This window comes from Arvicanthis niloticus, chromosome 1, assembly GCF_011762505.2.
Source record: "Arvicanthis niloticus isolate mArvNil1 chromosome 1, mArvNil1.pat.X, whole genome shotgun sequence".
Classification (NCBI taxonomy): domain Eukaryota; kingdom Metazoa; phylum Chordata; class Mammalia; order Rodentia; family Muridae; genus Arvicanthis; species Arvicanthis niloticus.
The window spans coordinates 95,007,712-95,021,420 of record NC_047658.1 but is presented as its reverse complement, the minus strand read 5'-3'; the positions used below and the strand labels follow the sequence as shown (position 1 = coordinate 95,021,420).

Genomic DNA, 13,709 nt, shown 5'->3' with positions numbered 1-13,709 from the left:
TCCAGGGGGTCCTAAACCCCTCTGGATTCCACAAGCACCTGCAGCAGTGATGCAAACCCACAGGTAGAGACACACATACAAAAACAAAGTAAGAGAAGGCACTAGGAAAAACTGGTTACTTTGCTGTTGGGCAGTAAAGAAAGCAGAGCAGGATACTACCAGGTGTCTGCATCCTAAGAATGAGAAGACAACCACAGGACACTCCCACTCCAGCCCTTTTCAGGATCATCCTTGCTTTTGCCTAGGCCTCTCCTACCTCACTTGACACTTCACCTGATGTCTTCAGTTACAGATGGTGTCCTTCTTAGCCTAGACATACTAAATACACACACCATGCTGCCCCATGCCAGCCATGATTGACATGTAAATCCCACCATTTTCCCTAGAACTGTGGGGGGGCTGCACTCAGACTCCTCCCCCCACCCACCCCCCCACTTACTATCATTGTGTGTGTGAGTATGTACTTTAGAAGACTAGAACATGAGACTCTTCCTTGTCAACTGCCTGTTGAGACACTGTTCTGCCAAGAAGCCCAGGTTGGCCTTGAACTCATGATACTTCTGTGTGAGGACCCCTAGTACTAGGACCATAAGTGTATTATATTTGATTCTACCTGGAAAGGCTACAAGTTTTCACTGTAGGAATGTAAATACTCTCCTATCCCCACATCCTGAAACAGGGATTGTCAAGTGAGGAAATTGGTTGCTATGGAGCTTCACGCTCTTATGTATACCTGAGGGACAATGTACTAGCTCTGGACTTCTCCCCTTTCCCTTCCTGCTTCTCCTACTCCCTTTTGGAAGCACATGTATGCACTCACAGGTGCACACACAATGAAACGGAGGGCATTATAGTACCTCAGGCCTTGGGCCCACTTTAACCAATTATTTGGACACAAATCCTTCCCAGGATCAGCTTCTATAGAACCCAACCTGAAGCATTCCTTTCCTATCTTAAAACCCATCCACAGAGCCCTGCCTCCAGGAAAAAGCCCATGCTCCAAGCACTGTGCTTTGGCTGCTCCCCACCTGTCTGGCAGATAGCAGGATTTTCAGTGTCTCGAGGCACTGCAGTTTCCCACCACCTTCTGTTTGACCCCCCAGATAGAGATACAATTTCCTGTTTCCCTCAATCCCACAGTTCTATCCATGAGAGGGAGGACATGGTATTGACCCACACCTGCCTCAAGAAGAGAAGTGACAGGGATCAGACAAGAAATCAAGAGATAGGTCTGTCTCAGCACTTATGAGGCAGAGGCAGGAGGGAGCATAACAAGTTCAAGGCAAGCCTGGTCTAGAAGTCAAGTTTCAAGCCAGCTAAGGCTATACAGAAAATTTGTCTCAAGAAAAGGCTGGGATATAGCTCACTTGAAGAATGCTTGTGTAGCATGCAAGAAACTGTGGGTTCCATCCTTAGCACAGCATAAAAATAGGTATGGCATTGGACATAATGATGGTCAGAATTTCAAGGTCATCCTTTTTTTTTTTTTTTTTGTTTTTTTGAGACAGGGTTTCTCTGTATAGCCCTGGCTGTCCTGGAACTCACTCTGTAGACCAGGCTGGCTGGAACTCAGAAATCTGCCTGCCTCTGCCTCCCAAGTGCTGGGATTAAAGGCGTGTGCCACCACCGCCTGGCTTCCAAGGTCATCCTTGACTGATAGTTAAGTGTGAAGCCAGCTTGGGCTACACAAGACCCCAACTCAAAGAATACATAAAACAAACAAACAAACAAACAGCAAACAAAAAGATCTGACTGTTCTCTCCAGTCCCACCAAACAAGCCCTTAGGTCCTAGACAGCGGGAGGGTTACTCTCAGCTGAAAGTTCATCTGAAGCTGTGTTCCACACGGTACGGCTTAAGTGCTTTCTGCCCAAGTCCCTGGTCTTCCTTAAGAAAACTTCTCTGTTATCTGTCCGAGGTACTCAGGTCTCTGCATAACCTCATACATGTCTTTTTGCAGCCACAGAGGGCAGGCAGTATTTTTAACCTCATCCGAGCTCAGGAATCAGGTGGCTTAAAGGCTGCCCAGTCAAGTGACCTTTACCTCTAAAACCCATGACTGCCAGGAAGGGATGAGTCGGGCCTGAAGCTAAGTCTTTTGGGGCCTCTAATATCGTCTAGGGCCCAGAAATATTTGTTCAGTGAGCAGAAGTTGCCAAAGTCACTCCCATTCTTGCCAAGTCAAATAGGCAAGAGCCTTGGAGTCACTTCTGCCATGGTGCCAGGACAGCCAGAGACTGGGTGTGGCCAGGTTAACTCCCAAGGCCTAGGGAACCCAAAAGGGGACAGAAACAAAAGCTCGCCTGCCCTCCCAACATTTGGGCCCCAAGAGGGCATTCAAAATGCAAAGTTTAATAAACAGCAGGTCAAATAAGGACTCCTCAAGAGTAAGCACAACAGAGCTGGTATTAGAGACCTCAGAGGCTCCTGCTTCCCCACCCCCAAGCAGTGAGCCTTGTTGAGGAGGGGTGGTGCCCAGCTCCATCTAAGTCCACCTGTCTGAGGCCCTAAGCTCCATGAGGCAGAAGTGTGGAGCAGAGTGGCCCCTGACAGGCCCAGTAGGTCTTACGAGGAGTGTGGCAGGCTAGCCAGCCAAAATCCACCATCAGATTCTGAAGCTTTCCTCCCGGCCATCAATGTGGCGGAGCCGTAGGTAGACATCTGTGCCAATGCCCTGCAGGGACTGCAGCTGCAGGGAGCCACCGAGATACTCTGCATAGGCCCTGGACGTGGGCAACCCGAAGCCAAAGCTGGGAGCAGTGGATAGGATAGGGGTGTCAGAGGCTTGAGTGTTCTGGTCTACCCCTTCTCCCCATATTGGGCAGGTGGGCCTTACCCATGCATAGGTCCTGACTGGCCACCACAGTGCATATCCAAGTGGCCAAAGAGGGGGCTGATTCGGGGGTCCTGGGTGCTGGCTTCAGCTGTGGTGAAGTGGTAGTCCATGACCCGATCCAGGTCCTTATGAGCGATTCCTCCACCCCGGTCCGAGATCCTGACAGGATGATGAGAATAGGGACTCCGTCAGGTCTAAGAGGTCTCGCTAGCCCCCTGGGCAGACAGTGCTGAGTCTGCTCCTGTGCTATCTAAAGGTGGAGTGTGGCTTTAACATCTTCTACACTCGCCTCTGCCTGAGCCACAGACTTGCTTCTACTTCCCATACAATTTGACATTTACTTTTACTCTCAGCAAACACCATCCCCCAAACTGCAGGTCCCTCAGCTGGCCCCAAGTCCATAATGCACGGCTCCTGGCAAGCTCGAAGTCCTACGGCAAGTTAGAGATAGTGCCCAGAATCTTCATCCAACCCAGCCTAATTCTATTTAAACACACCTGATGATGAGATCAATATCATTATTGGCGATGGTGATAACCACGTCTGGAACATTGTAGGGAGTGTCTAGGTGACTCTCCATTGTGGCTCTATTCAAGAGATAAAGACCAATAGGTGGTGGTGCTCTAGGTAGTCCCCCCCCACACCCACACCCACCAACTAACCAGCCCACCTCATGGCGTTCTTGAGCAGCTCAGGCAGGATATAGTCCAGCGGCATGGGAATGAAGGGGAAACGGGCAGCCACGTGTCCATTGATGCGGACTCGAGGGGCATTGCCATACTTGTGCTCACACAGGCGTCTGTGGATAGAAGGGTTCGGTAGGTGTCCCTAGAATTACAGTTCTCAACTTGAGGTGATTCTTCTTTCCAGGGGGCACTGGGCAACACATGGCTATACTTTTGCTCTTCTGGTATCAAATGAATAGAAGCCAAGAGTTGTACTAAACAGCCTAAAATACAAAAGAGCCCTCCACTAGTTTAAGATGTCAGTAGTAGGGGGATGGATCAGTGGTTAAGAGCATTGACTGCTCTCCCAGAGGTCCTGAGTTCAGTTCCCAGCCACCACATGGTGGCTCACAACCATCTGTAATGGGATCGGATGCCCTCTTCTGGTGTGTCTGAAGACAGCAACAGTGTACTCATATACATAAAATAAATAAATACTTTAAAAAAAAAAAAATGTCCCTAGTGAGGCTGGAGAGATGGTTCCTGGTTATTAAGAGCACTTGTTCTTGCAGGGGACTCACAAGTGCCTATAACTCCAGTTCTAGGGGCACCTCTGTGCCACCAAGTACAAACATGATGCACATACATACATGCAGACAAACTCTCATGTACATAGAAAACAAGTAAATCAGGCTGGAGAGATGGCTCAGCAGTTAAAAGCACTGACTACTCTTCCAGAGGTCCTGAGTTCAAATCCCAGCAACTACATAGTGGCTCGCAACCATCTGTAATGCCCTCTTCTGGTGTGTCTGAAGAGAGCAACAGTGTACTCATATACATAAAATAAATAAATCTTTAAAAAAACCAAAACAATAATAAGTAACTAAGTAAATCAGGGTCCACTGCAATGGCTCAGTGGCCAGGCATGGTAGCACACATTTTTAATCCCAGTACTTGGAGAGGCAAAAGCAAGTGGGTTTGAAGCCAGCCTGGTCTACAGAGTGAGTTCTAGGCCAGCCAAGCCTACAAAGTGAGACTGATCTCAAAAAAGAAAAATAAAGAAATGGTTTAATAAGTGAAGGCACTTGCTGCCAAGCCTGACACCCCCGGATCCCACATAGTGAAAGGAGAAAAGTAACACTCATCAAGCCGTGACACACACCCAAATAAACATAGTTAAATAAATAAATAAATAAATAAATAAATAAATAAGCAAGCAAAACTGGCTAGAGAGATGGCTCAGCAGTGAAGAGTATTTGCCCTGGTAGAGGACCTGGTTTGGTTCCCAGCACCCACATGGTGATTGTTGACATCCTCCTATTTCCTCCGTGCCTCTGCACACACACAGTGCACAGACACACATGCTGGCAAAATACCCACACACATAGAAATAATTTAATTTTTAACAGAAAATCAAAACAAAGAAGAAACCTTGCCCCAGACCATGCAAGGACTCAAACAGAAGCCCTTCCTGCCCGAGCCACCCATCCCACACTGTTCTAGTCTCACCTGGCAAAATCCACCCACTTCTCTATAATCTTCTTGGGTGACAGACGAGTGCAGATGATGCCAACAAAATCAGGCTGGCATGAAAGAGAAGGTTAGAACTAGCAATACTTCCACCCAACTTCACCTGCCAAATCCCACAATTTCTAGAATGCCAGAGCAGTCCCAAAGCCCAGCCCCAGCCCCAAGGGGGCCCGTGGCTCGGGTGCCTTTCCCCATTCTCAGATTAGTATTGTGTCTTGGCTCCACCTTGTCTTCATGTAGTGCCAAGTGGTGAGTAGCCAGCATTCGGATCCCAAGTCTTGATGTCAGTGTTTTATCCAAGAAGTACCGGACCAGCTTTTCATCCTATAAAGAGTGAGACTCAGAAACCTGTGCCCCTTCCCAACCCTCCTTCTTTGCCAGGCCCATTCTCTGTTGCCTCTGACCTCTATGTGCTTCCGGCTCTCACGAAGACCCTCAGCTAACAGGGTCACCACATCCTTGTGGTCATCCAGCAGCTGTCGCACCAGCTGGCAATACTGGGCCTCATCTGCCTGGTCCTTGATCTGCAGGTCACAGAGTTATGAGCACAGGTAGCCCAAACCCGACCTTGACCCCTTTCCCTACTCAGCCCAGCCTCACCGGAGGGAAGTCTGTCAGCTTCTGGAAGGCCCGGATGTATAGCTCGTGCTGTATGGAGTAAATATGGGAATTCACAGGGCTGCCACAAACACTTGAATAGAAAACAGTACCCATAGGGATCAATACCCAACTCAATTAGTAAGGTCCAAGCCCCAATAGACCCTTCCAGCTCTCATGAATATGTAGTCTTGGCCTCTGATGTTCTAAGGCTTAGTCCCATGCAGACCTGAAAATTTTCAGCAGGCCTGGGCTCCCTCCCCCATTTGTTTTGTGGGCAGCATGCACACCGACTGAAGCTCCCCTCTGCCATACCACATGTAGTATGGTGGGGTTGCAACCAATGATGAAAGGAAGGCTACGGAAGCCCTTTATACGGTGAGCGATCCTCACGGGTAACTCTTGCTGCAAGTAGCGGCCACTTTTCTGTAAGAAAAAGAGGGAAGGGCCTAAGCAGCTGGCTAGAATCCCTGGAGCAGAGAAGGAAAGAGAGAGCCTTACCAGAAGGTGGCTGCCATCCTGTGAGCGACCAGAATAGAGCATCATGGTGGGAGTGAGGCGGACTGAGGGCTAAAAGGGAAGATGCACTTTGAGCACCAGCCATTCAAGGCCAGGTCACCCCACATTAGCTCAGCCCTTTCCCATAAGACTTAATCCAAATCTACATCGTACCTTCTCTGCTGCCACATCAATGGCTGACTGGTTGTAAAAGGACGTGACAGTCTTGGAGCGTTCCCTGGCCAGCTCTACATGGTGTGTATCGGTGGCAGATGTTGAGCGAGCCCGGAGTGACAGTGAGGACCCCAAGAGAGGCCAAAGTGAAGACCCGCTCCGAGGGCCGCTGCCCAGCACTGAAGTCAGTATCATTGTCCTGCTTCTTTGTTGAACTAGGGTGACACTATAGGATTAAGGCCTCGACAGGCAACGGTGACCCCAAAGTAGGAGTAAAGAGGAAGTGAGTGGGCAGGGTTTTCTCCGGATTTCAGGGATGTGGTTCCCTGGAGGATGCTGACATGCTCGGCGCCGGCACAGCAGCTTCCATCTATTGGAGCGGTGGAAGGAGGATGTAAGGATCCGAATCCAGATGGTTTGCACTATTTTTCCAAGTGCACACCAGTAGACCTGGATAATCTTGTCCAGCCCTTACAAACACCATCTCCTGAGATACAATCAGGCCGAGGTTGGGCAACACATTCCAGGTAGAGCAACTTAAAGGCTTGTGTGCACACTCAGGGAAGCCGGTGGAGTAATCTCTCTAGTTCATTCTAACCATAAAACCTCTCCCCAGCTTCCTCAGGTTCTGGACACCCCCTTTCAGGGGCTGGATCTGACCCCTGCTTGGCGTTAGGGAACCTGAGCCTTTGAAGACTGGCCTGTGTCCCTGCGACAAGAACAGCGCAAGGGAGAACAGGGTACATGCAGCAAAACTGCGGTCCCAGAGTTCCCCACCGGAGCTCTCCCTCCGCTGGGTTACTTAGTCTAGCTAGGGTTTCCCCCATATGGTAGATGCCAGCCCCGGCCCATGCGCACTGCAGTCAGAGGTGGAGGCTGAGGACCTGTGCTGCCGAGCGTCCAACGGAGTGGGTCTGTGTGAGTTACTGTGAGTTATTCCACTTACCATAAGGCCAGACGCTGGGCCCGGGTCCGAGCGGAACCGCGGGAGCAGTCGACCCGCCCGGCTAGCCGAGCTCGCTTTCGCCCTCCCTGGCTGTAACATCGCGCGGGCTGTGTGTGCCCAGTGCCTCCTGGGAGTTGTAGTTTGACCACAAGAACTCGCGTAGGCTTTTGCCCTTTAGGCTATCCCTTAGCCCTTCAGATGAGTAGCCTGGCTCCCTACGGTTGTCACGGAATTACCAGTAGTCTATCATGGACTCTGTCTTCCACTGTATAAAATAAGCTCCCTGTAGCAAAATGCTAGAGAGCACCAAAAATCCTTAAATGTGTACAAAATAGACTCTGCCTGCTTCTTAAGGTCCAGTCTTTCAAGCTTCTAGCCCATTCACCGTTGGCCTGGTTTCAAACTCGGGTTAAGCTCCCTTAACACCCGAAGAAAAGTCAGCCAATTTCTCAGTGCTCTAACTATGGTATTTGCAAATGAGGATGTATTAATCCTCGAAGTCTGTAGATTATGCAAATTTATCTATCCAAACTGCCTTAGAACAGTGCTGGGTGTGGAATTGGCGCGAGCATTACTATTCCTACCTGCCTGCAAGTTAATATGACTAGGTCACTTTTCTGTGCCCCGGGAGAGGTAGGATGTTTCAAATAAACAGGCATCTACTCTGAGGAAGAAGACAGTTTGGATCTGATAGCTGTGCTAGAGGCCCTCCCAGAAGGTTGTGGGAGAGCCAGGTGTGCGACGTGTGCAAGTGCAGGAAGAGAAAAGCATGGTCTAGCAAGGATGCAGGACAGCCTGGATGTAGGCCAGAGCAGTATGGAACGCAGGAGGAAGGAGATTCAAGGAGTGGCCAACAGCTTCTGTTATTTGTGCTGTGGAGTTAGGAACCACCATTTTAGTTTGGTTTGGTTTTGATTGGTGTTTTGAGACCAATCTCAAATAAGTACATTTCACTATTGTAGACAGACTGGCCCTAGAGCTTGCCTACCCGAGCCTAACAATCTGATCCTGTCTACTTCAGTCTCAGTTTACTGGCAAGTGCCACCAGATGGAGTTCATTATAGGGTTTTTTTTTTTTTTTTTTTTTTTTTTTTTTTTTTTTTTTTTAAGATTTTTATTAGTAGTTCTCTGAAGAATCAAAATAGTTAGCAAATTTTAGATTCAGGACTGTATTATATCCCTTGTATTTAGATCTTTAATGTTGTAGAACATAATACAAACAAACCAAAGAGACTGGTTTCTATGCCTAGGTGTTATTTATTGTGTCATTCTAAAGCAGGGCTGGAAGAGGCTGTTCAAGAACTGGGGGGTTAGTGCTGAGTGACAAGTCGTGGCTTGTTTCCCCACCAATGTGCTGGGAAGGGGCCAATGATTACTCAAACTGACAGCTTCCTAGCACAGATGCTCCAATGCCCTAGGCAGCAGAGGATTACGGTCTAAGCCAAAAGAAACAGCCTGAATGGGAGCACATGGGAGCTACCTGGTGGAAAAGGCAGACTTTGCCCCATGAGGAAAAGTGCATCTTTGTACCTCAGAGACATTTCAGAACCAGTGTAACACTAAGGGCTGTGGGGGGAAGGTGGGCCCCGGAAGAACCTCTCCATTGCATTCCACTTGGATTAGAGCCCAGTCTGCCAGTGGTGCAGCAGAGAGGAAAGCTAGCCTCCAAAGCAGCAGCAATCTGCTACTCCTGTCTTCCCACTCTTCTTGGTAGCCAGGCCAGGTTTGGGCTGAGAACATAAGAGACCCTAGAAAGAACCAAGTATTCTTTTTTGTTTGTTTGTTTTGTTTTTCGAGACAGGGTTTCTCTGTGTAGCCCTGGCTGTCCTGGAACTCACTCTGTAGACCAGGCTGGCCTCGAACTCAGAAATCCGCCTGCCTCTGCCTCCCAAGTGCTGGGATTAAAGGCGTGCGCCACCACGGCCTGGCAGAACCAAGTATTCTTTCTGAAAGGTCAAAGTGGGAAAGACACTTCTCAAAATACAGATATGTTTAATATTGAAGGAATCAGTAGAAGGCATATCTTTCTTCTTCCCCCAGCTCAGGCCTGGGCTCACAGAGACTAGCAAGTATCACCTCCACCTCTGACCTTCTAACCCCCAAAGAAAATCTGGAAGCATGTCCCATCTTCCCCACAAGTGAGTTGTGCAGGGCCTCCTTGGGGAATGGTGGTGTCATGGCAGGGCCGTGGCAGGGCCTGGTCTCAGCTGGCTCCAGCCCGGGGCCATGAGGTCTTCCAGAGCATTGTCCTGGTCTTTGTTGTGTAATAGCAAAACCTCCTTAATGTCTTTCAGTTCAAAGTCCATTTCCTTAAATTTGCTCATTAACTGAAGAAACTCCATCATCTTTTCTTCTGAACACTGGTGCGTTTCCAGAGCCTTTTCCATTAAAAGAGGGTCAAAACCCTTCTCACAAAGCTGTCCGTGTGCAAAGAGATAGTCAAGAATCTGCTCAATATTCTCTCCTTTCTTCTTCATGGCTCTCAGGACACAATATTATGAGTAGCCCATATTGACTACTGTCTCTACACATTGCCACTCACTTGGAGACAGTGCCTGCCTTCCAAATAGGCCTGGGGACAGCTGGCCATGTTGGGCACTTGTGACACTGAGAAATTTAGAAGGGTTACCTGCATCTCTCTGACAACCTGTAAACAGTCAGGCAAGGAGAAGCCAATAGGCAGACCCACTTTCGCTGGTGTTTTGAATTTGTCTCCTATCTTAAATGGGACATCATCAAGGTAACTGCAAGTCCCTGAATGCCGCAGCCATCCTGAAAGCTGAAAGATACTGGCGCCGCCCGGCCTCCCGGACTCAGTCTCCACTGGGCTCCCGATGCCCCTAGGGAGAGCGAAAATCACCTCTTCCAACTCTACCTGTCCCGACCCAGACCGTCACCATAGCCACCGCCAGTACCACAGACGCCATGTTGAAGGCCTACTTCCCTCTCTCACCATAGGTTTTAATTAGACTCTTCGCCTTAGACCCCTCTGGCTGTAATGATTGGGAAGATGGACCAGATAGCAAAAAGAACAGAAAGGACAATTAAGCAGAAAGATGATCAGAGGAGATATTTCAGAGTGTATATAGTGATTTCTTTTCTTCTTTTTAAATCTTTTTTTAAAAAGATTTATTTATTTAATTTATGTGAGTATACTCTCTTTTAAAAGTGAGGGGGACCCCGGTCAAAACTTTTTTTTTCCCACGAGACGTGGGAGATCCCACGAGACGTGGAAGGAGACGGGCAGGAGCGGAATTCGAACACGCACAGAGAGAGAGAGAGAGAGAGAGAGAGAGAGAGAGAGAGAGAGAGAGAGAGAGAGAGAGAGAGAGAGAGAGAGAGAGAGAGAGAGAGAGACAGAGAGACAGAGAGACAGAGAGACAGAGAGAGACAGAGAGAGACAGAGACAGACCCGCGCTCTCTGCAGGCGTCGCGCCCTCTGCAGGCGGACGCCTTTCGGGCTGCACCACCGCCGATTCGCTCTACTCTCTTTTAAATAGACCAGAAAAGGGCACAGGATCCCATTACAGATGGTTGTGAGCCATCATGTGGTTGCTGGGAATTGAACTCAGGACCTCTGGAAGAGCAGTCAGAGCTCTTAGATGCAGAGCCATCTCTCCAACTCCTGTGTAGTGATTTCTTTCTTTCTTTCTTCCTTAAGATTTGTTTATTTTATGTGAAGAGGGCGTTGGATCCCATTACAGATGGTTGTGAGCCACCAAGGGGTTGTTGGGAATTGAACTCGTGACCTCTGGAAGAGCAGTCAGTGCTCTTAACCCCTGAGCCAGCTCTCCAGCCCCTGTGTAGTGATTTCTTAATATTTAAAAATAAAGTGTTAAAAAAAAACAGGAGTTTCCTTTCAAAATGTCCTGTCTTTCGGTGTAATTCCGCATGTACCTGACCCGAGGAAGTGCACAGACACCTTCCCAGACTTCAAGACTCTCTCCATCTCCTGCTTGATTCCTCCCCAAATTGATCCTATCCCCCTAACCACCCCCCCTTTTTTTTTTTTTTTTTTTTTTTTTTTTTACAACTTCCTGGCCTCAGCCTAGTGTAAAGCCAGGAAGCCTTTTAGGTTTGGCTAGCAGGCATAACTTTAGCACATGGCAAATGGGAAAGAGGAGGAGACAGCCTTCATAGCTCGCACAGGACTCTGAGTTCCTGTTGGGTTCCTGGACTTGCAGCTCACGTGGCTGCAGCGTGGACAGGAGCCACCCAGACAGCGACCGCATTGGTAGGCGGAAGTGTCTGGCAACCACTTCACCCCGTTTAACCTGGCTCTGAACAAACGTCCAGCGTCTGAATTGGCTGCAGCTGCCGGCTACCTAGACTGGGCACACGTGTGCCCTTAGCTCCTGTTCACAGAGCTTCTAGCACACAGCTAGCTTAGCGGTGGTTAGGCACTCTTCCAGGCGCTTTATATGTATTGACTTTTTTTTTTTTTAAATCTCTGTAACTATTCTCTAAGGTGGGTACTGTTACCACCTTCCTATAACAGATGTAAGAAATGGGACACAGAAAGATTCCAAGATTTGTTTCCCTCTCTTTGTTCTCACGTCTTTGCATTCATTCTGTTTCACACATGGTAGCCACTCAGTGCTTCATGGAAAACACTGGACTCATTCCACCCAGGGCCTCTCACTGGTTCTTTTCTCTCATAATAATTTTTCCTTAACTCCCAGAAGAAACCCATACTGTCCATTCTAGTTAAAAACTGCAGTCTCCTCCACCCAACAAATTCAGCTTTTTTTCTTGTCTATTCCATTCTCACCAATAACATACCCTGTGGAGATTAGACTTGAGGGAGATAGATAGTTAGATAGGACATTTGTGTGTGTGTGTGTGTGTGTATGTGCATCTGGGAAGCAAACCCAGGACCTCATACTAGGCACAAGCTATCTACCATTGATCTCTATCTCCAGCCCCTAACCATACGAATTGTTCATTCTCTCTCTCTCTCTCTTTTTTTTTTGTTTTTTTGAGACAGGGTTTCTCTGGGTAGCTCTGGCTGTCCTGGAACTCACTCTGTAGACCAGGCTGGCCTCCAACTCAGAAATCCGCCTGCCTCTGCCTCCCAAGTGCTGGGATTAAAGGCGTGCGCCACCACTGCCCGGCGAACTGTTCATTCTCTATTTTCAATAGTACAAGAATACAGTGTTAAAGTATTTGTTTGCCAGGGTTGGAGAGGTGGCTCTCCAGGGTATCTGACATCCACTTTTGGCCTCTGAGGACACTGTATATACATGGTACACAGACATGTATGCAAACTAAACACCCATGCACATAATGTAAGAGCAAAACAACAAAAATATGTGTGTGCACCTTGTTTTATTACATACCCCTAATAATTCAATTCCTTCTTTCTGGGTGTCTCTCTGTCTCTCACACACGTTAAACCTAGGGTTTTCTGCTTGCTATATAAGCACTCTAGCATAGCTATATCCCCCCCAGACCCTCCTTTTTTTTTTAAAGAAAAAAAAGATTTATTTATTTTATGTAAATGAGTGCTCTGTCTGTTGTACATCTGCACACCAAAAGAGAACATCAGACCCCAGGATAGGTGGTTGCTGGGAATTGAACTCAAGACCTCTGGAAGAGCAGCCAGTTCGCTTAACCATTGAGCCATCTCTCCAGTCCTATCTCCTCCTTTTAAATGTTTTTATTTTCTTTGTTTCTTTGTGGTGTTGGGGATTGAACCCAGAGACTTACCATGATCTCCACCACTGAGCTACACTCCCAGTCTTTTTCTGGTTTAGCTAAGTTGCCGGAGCTAACTTCAAATTTGCTATGTAGCCAAGGCTGACCTTGAACTTATTTTCTTGCTTCTGCTTCCAGAGTAGCTGGCATTACAGCCCTGTGCTGCTGCTTTTCCCCCTAACAGACATGTGCTAAGTAAAAGAAAGGAGTTTTGGGTTTTATTCTAGGAGCTACTGAAACAGCATGCACTAGCAGAGAGGGACAAACCATGTTTGCTTTTACAGTCCTAGGGATGAAGCTAGGGCATCTTGCATGTTACCAAAGGTTCTGCCCACCCTGGTCTGCACACCTTTCTTTTTTAAATGATCATTCTGATTGCTGTGTGGAGTACAGATCTTGGAGTGGGGACAAGTATATCTGAGAGACAAGATAGAAAGCTACTGCTGTAATCTAGGTGAGAATGATAATTTGGAACTAATTAAAAACGAATATCAAGCCAGGTGATGGTGGTGCTCTTCTTTAGTCCCAGCATGTGGGCAGCAGAGGCAGGTGGATATCTGGGTTTGAGGCTAACCTGGTCTACAAAGAGTTCCAGGATGGCCAAGGCTACACAGAGAGACCTTGTGTTGAAAAACAAAAAGCAGAGGGACAGAGAAGTGCTAACACCCAGCTATCTACACAAACAGAAGACATGGATAGATGAGCACACACACACACACACACACAGAGAAGTGCTAACACCCAGCTATCTACACAAACAGAAGACA

The 13,709-nt window shown here is 48.0% G+C and overlaps 1 protein-coding gene and 1 pseudogene across 2 annotated transcripts; both read right to left on the bottom strand.

The window, feature by feature from the left end:
- Nucleotides 1-2,316: 2,316 nt before the first annotated feature.
- Bckdk (branched chain keto acid dehydrogenase kinase) lies at nt 2,317-7,369 on the bottom strand. Of its 2 annotated transcripts, none has more exons than XM_076911203.1 (12): nt 7,246-7,369; nt 6,300-6,669; nt 6,129-6,197; nt 5,857-6,053; nt 5,631-5,721; nt 5,435-5,554; nt 5,256-5,354; nt 5,010-5,083; nt 3,506-3,634; nt 3,333-3,422; nt 2,836-2,994; nt 2,317-2,749 (listed from the first exon to the last, which is right to left on the bottom strand). In XM_076911203.1, the coding sequence occupies exons 2-12, from the start codon at nt 6,492-6,494 to the stop codon at nt 2,605-2,607; spliced, it is 1,368 nt and encodes a 455-aa protein (XP_076767318.1). In that variant the 5' UTR covers nt 6,495-6,669; nt 7,246-7,369; the 3' UTR covers nt 2,317-2,604. The 2 variants fall into 2 exon arrangements, with proteins under 2 accessions (XP_076767318.1, XP_034344110.1); XM_034488219.2 differs by having other exon boundaries at nt 5,631-5,678; nt 5,943-6,053.
- A 1,947-nt stretch (nt 7,370-9,316) lies between these two features.
- LOC117718671 (ubiquitin-associated protein 1 pseudogene) lies at nt 9,317-10,135 on the bottom strand (annotated as a pseudogene).
- Nucleotides 10,136-13,709: the final 3,574 nt, after the last annotated feature.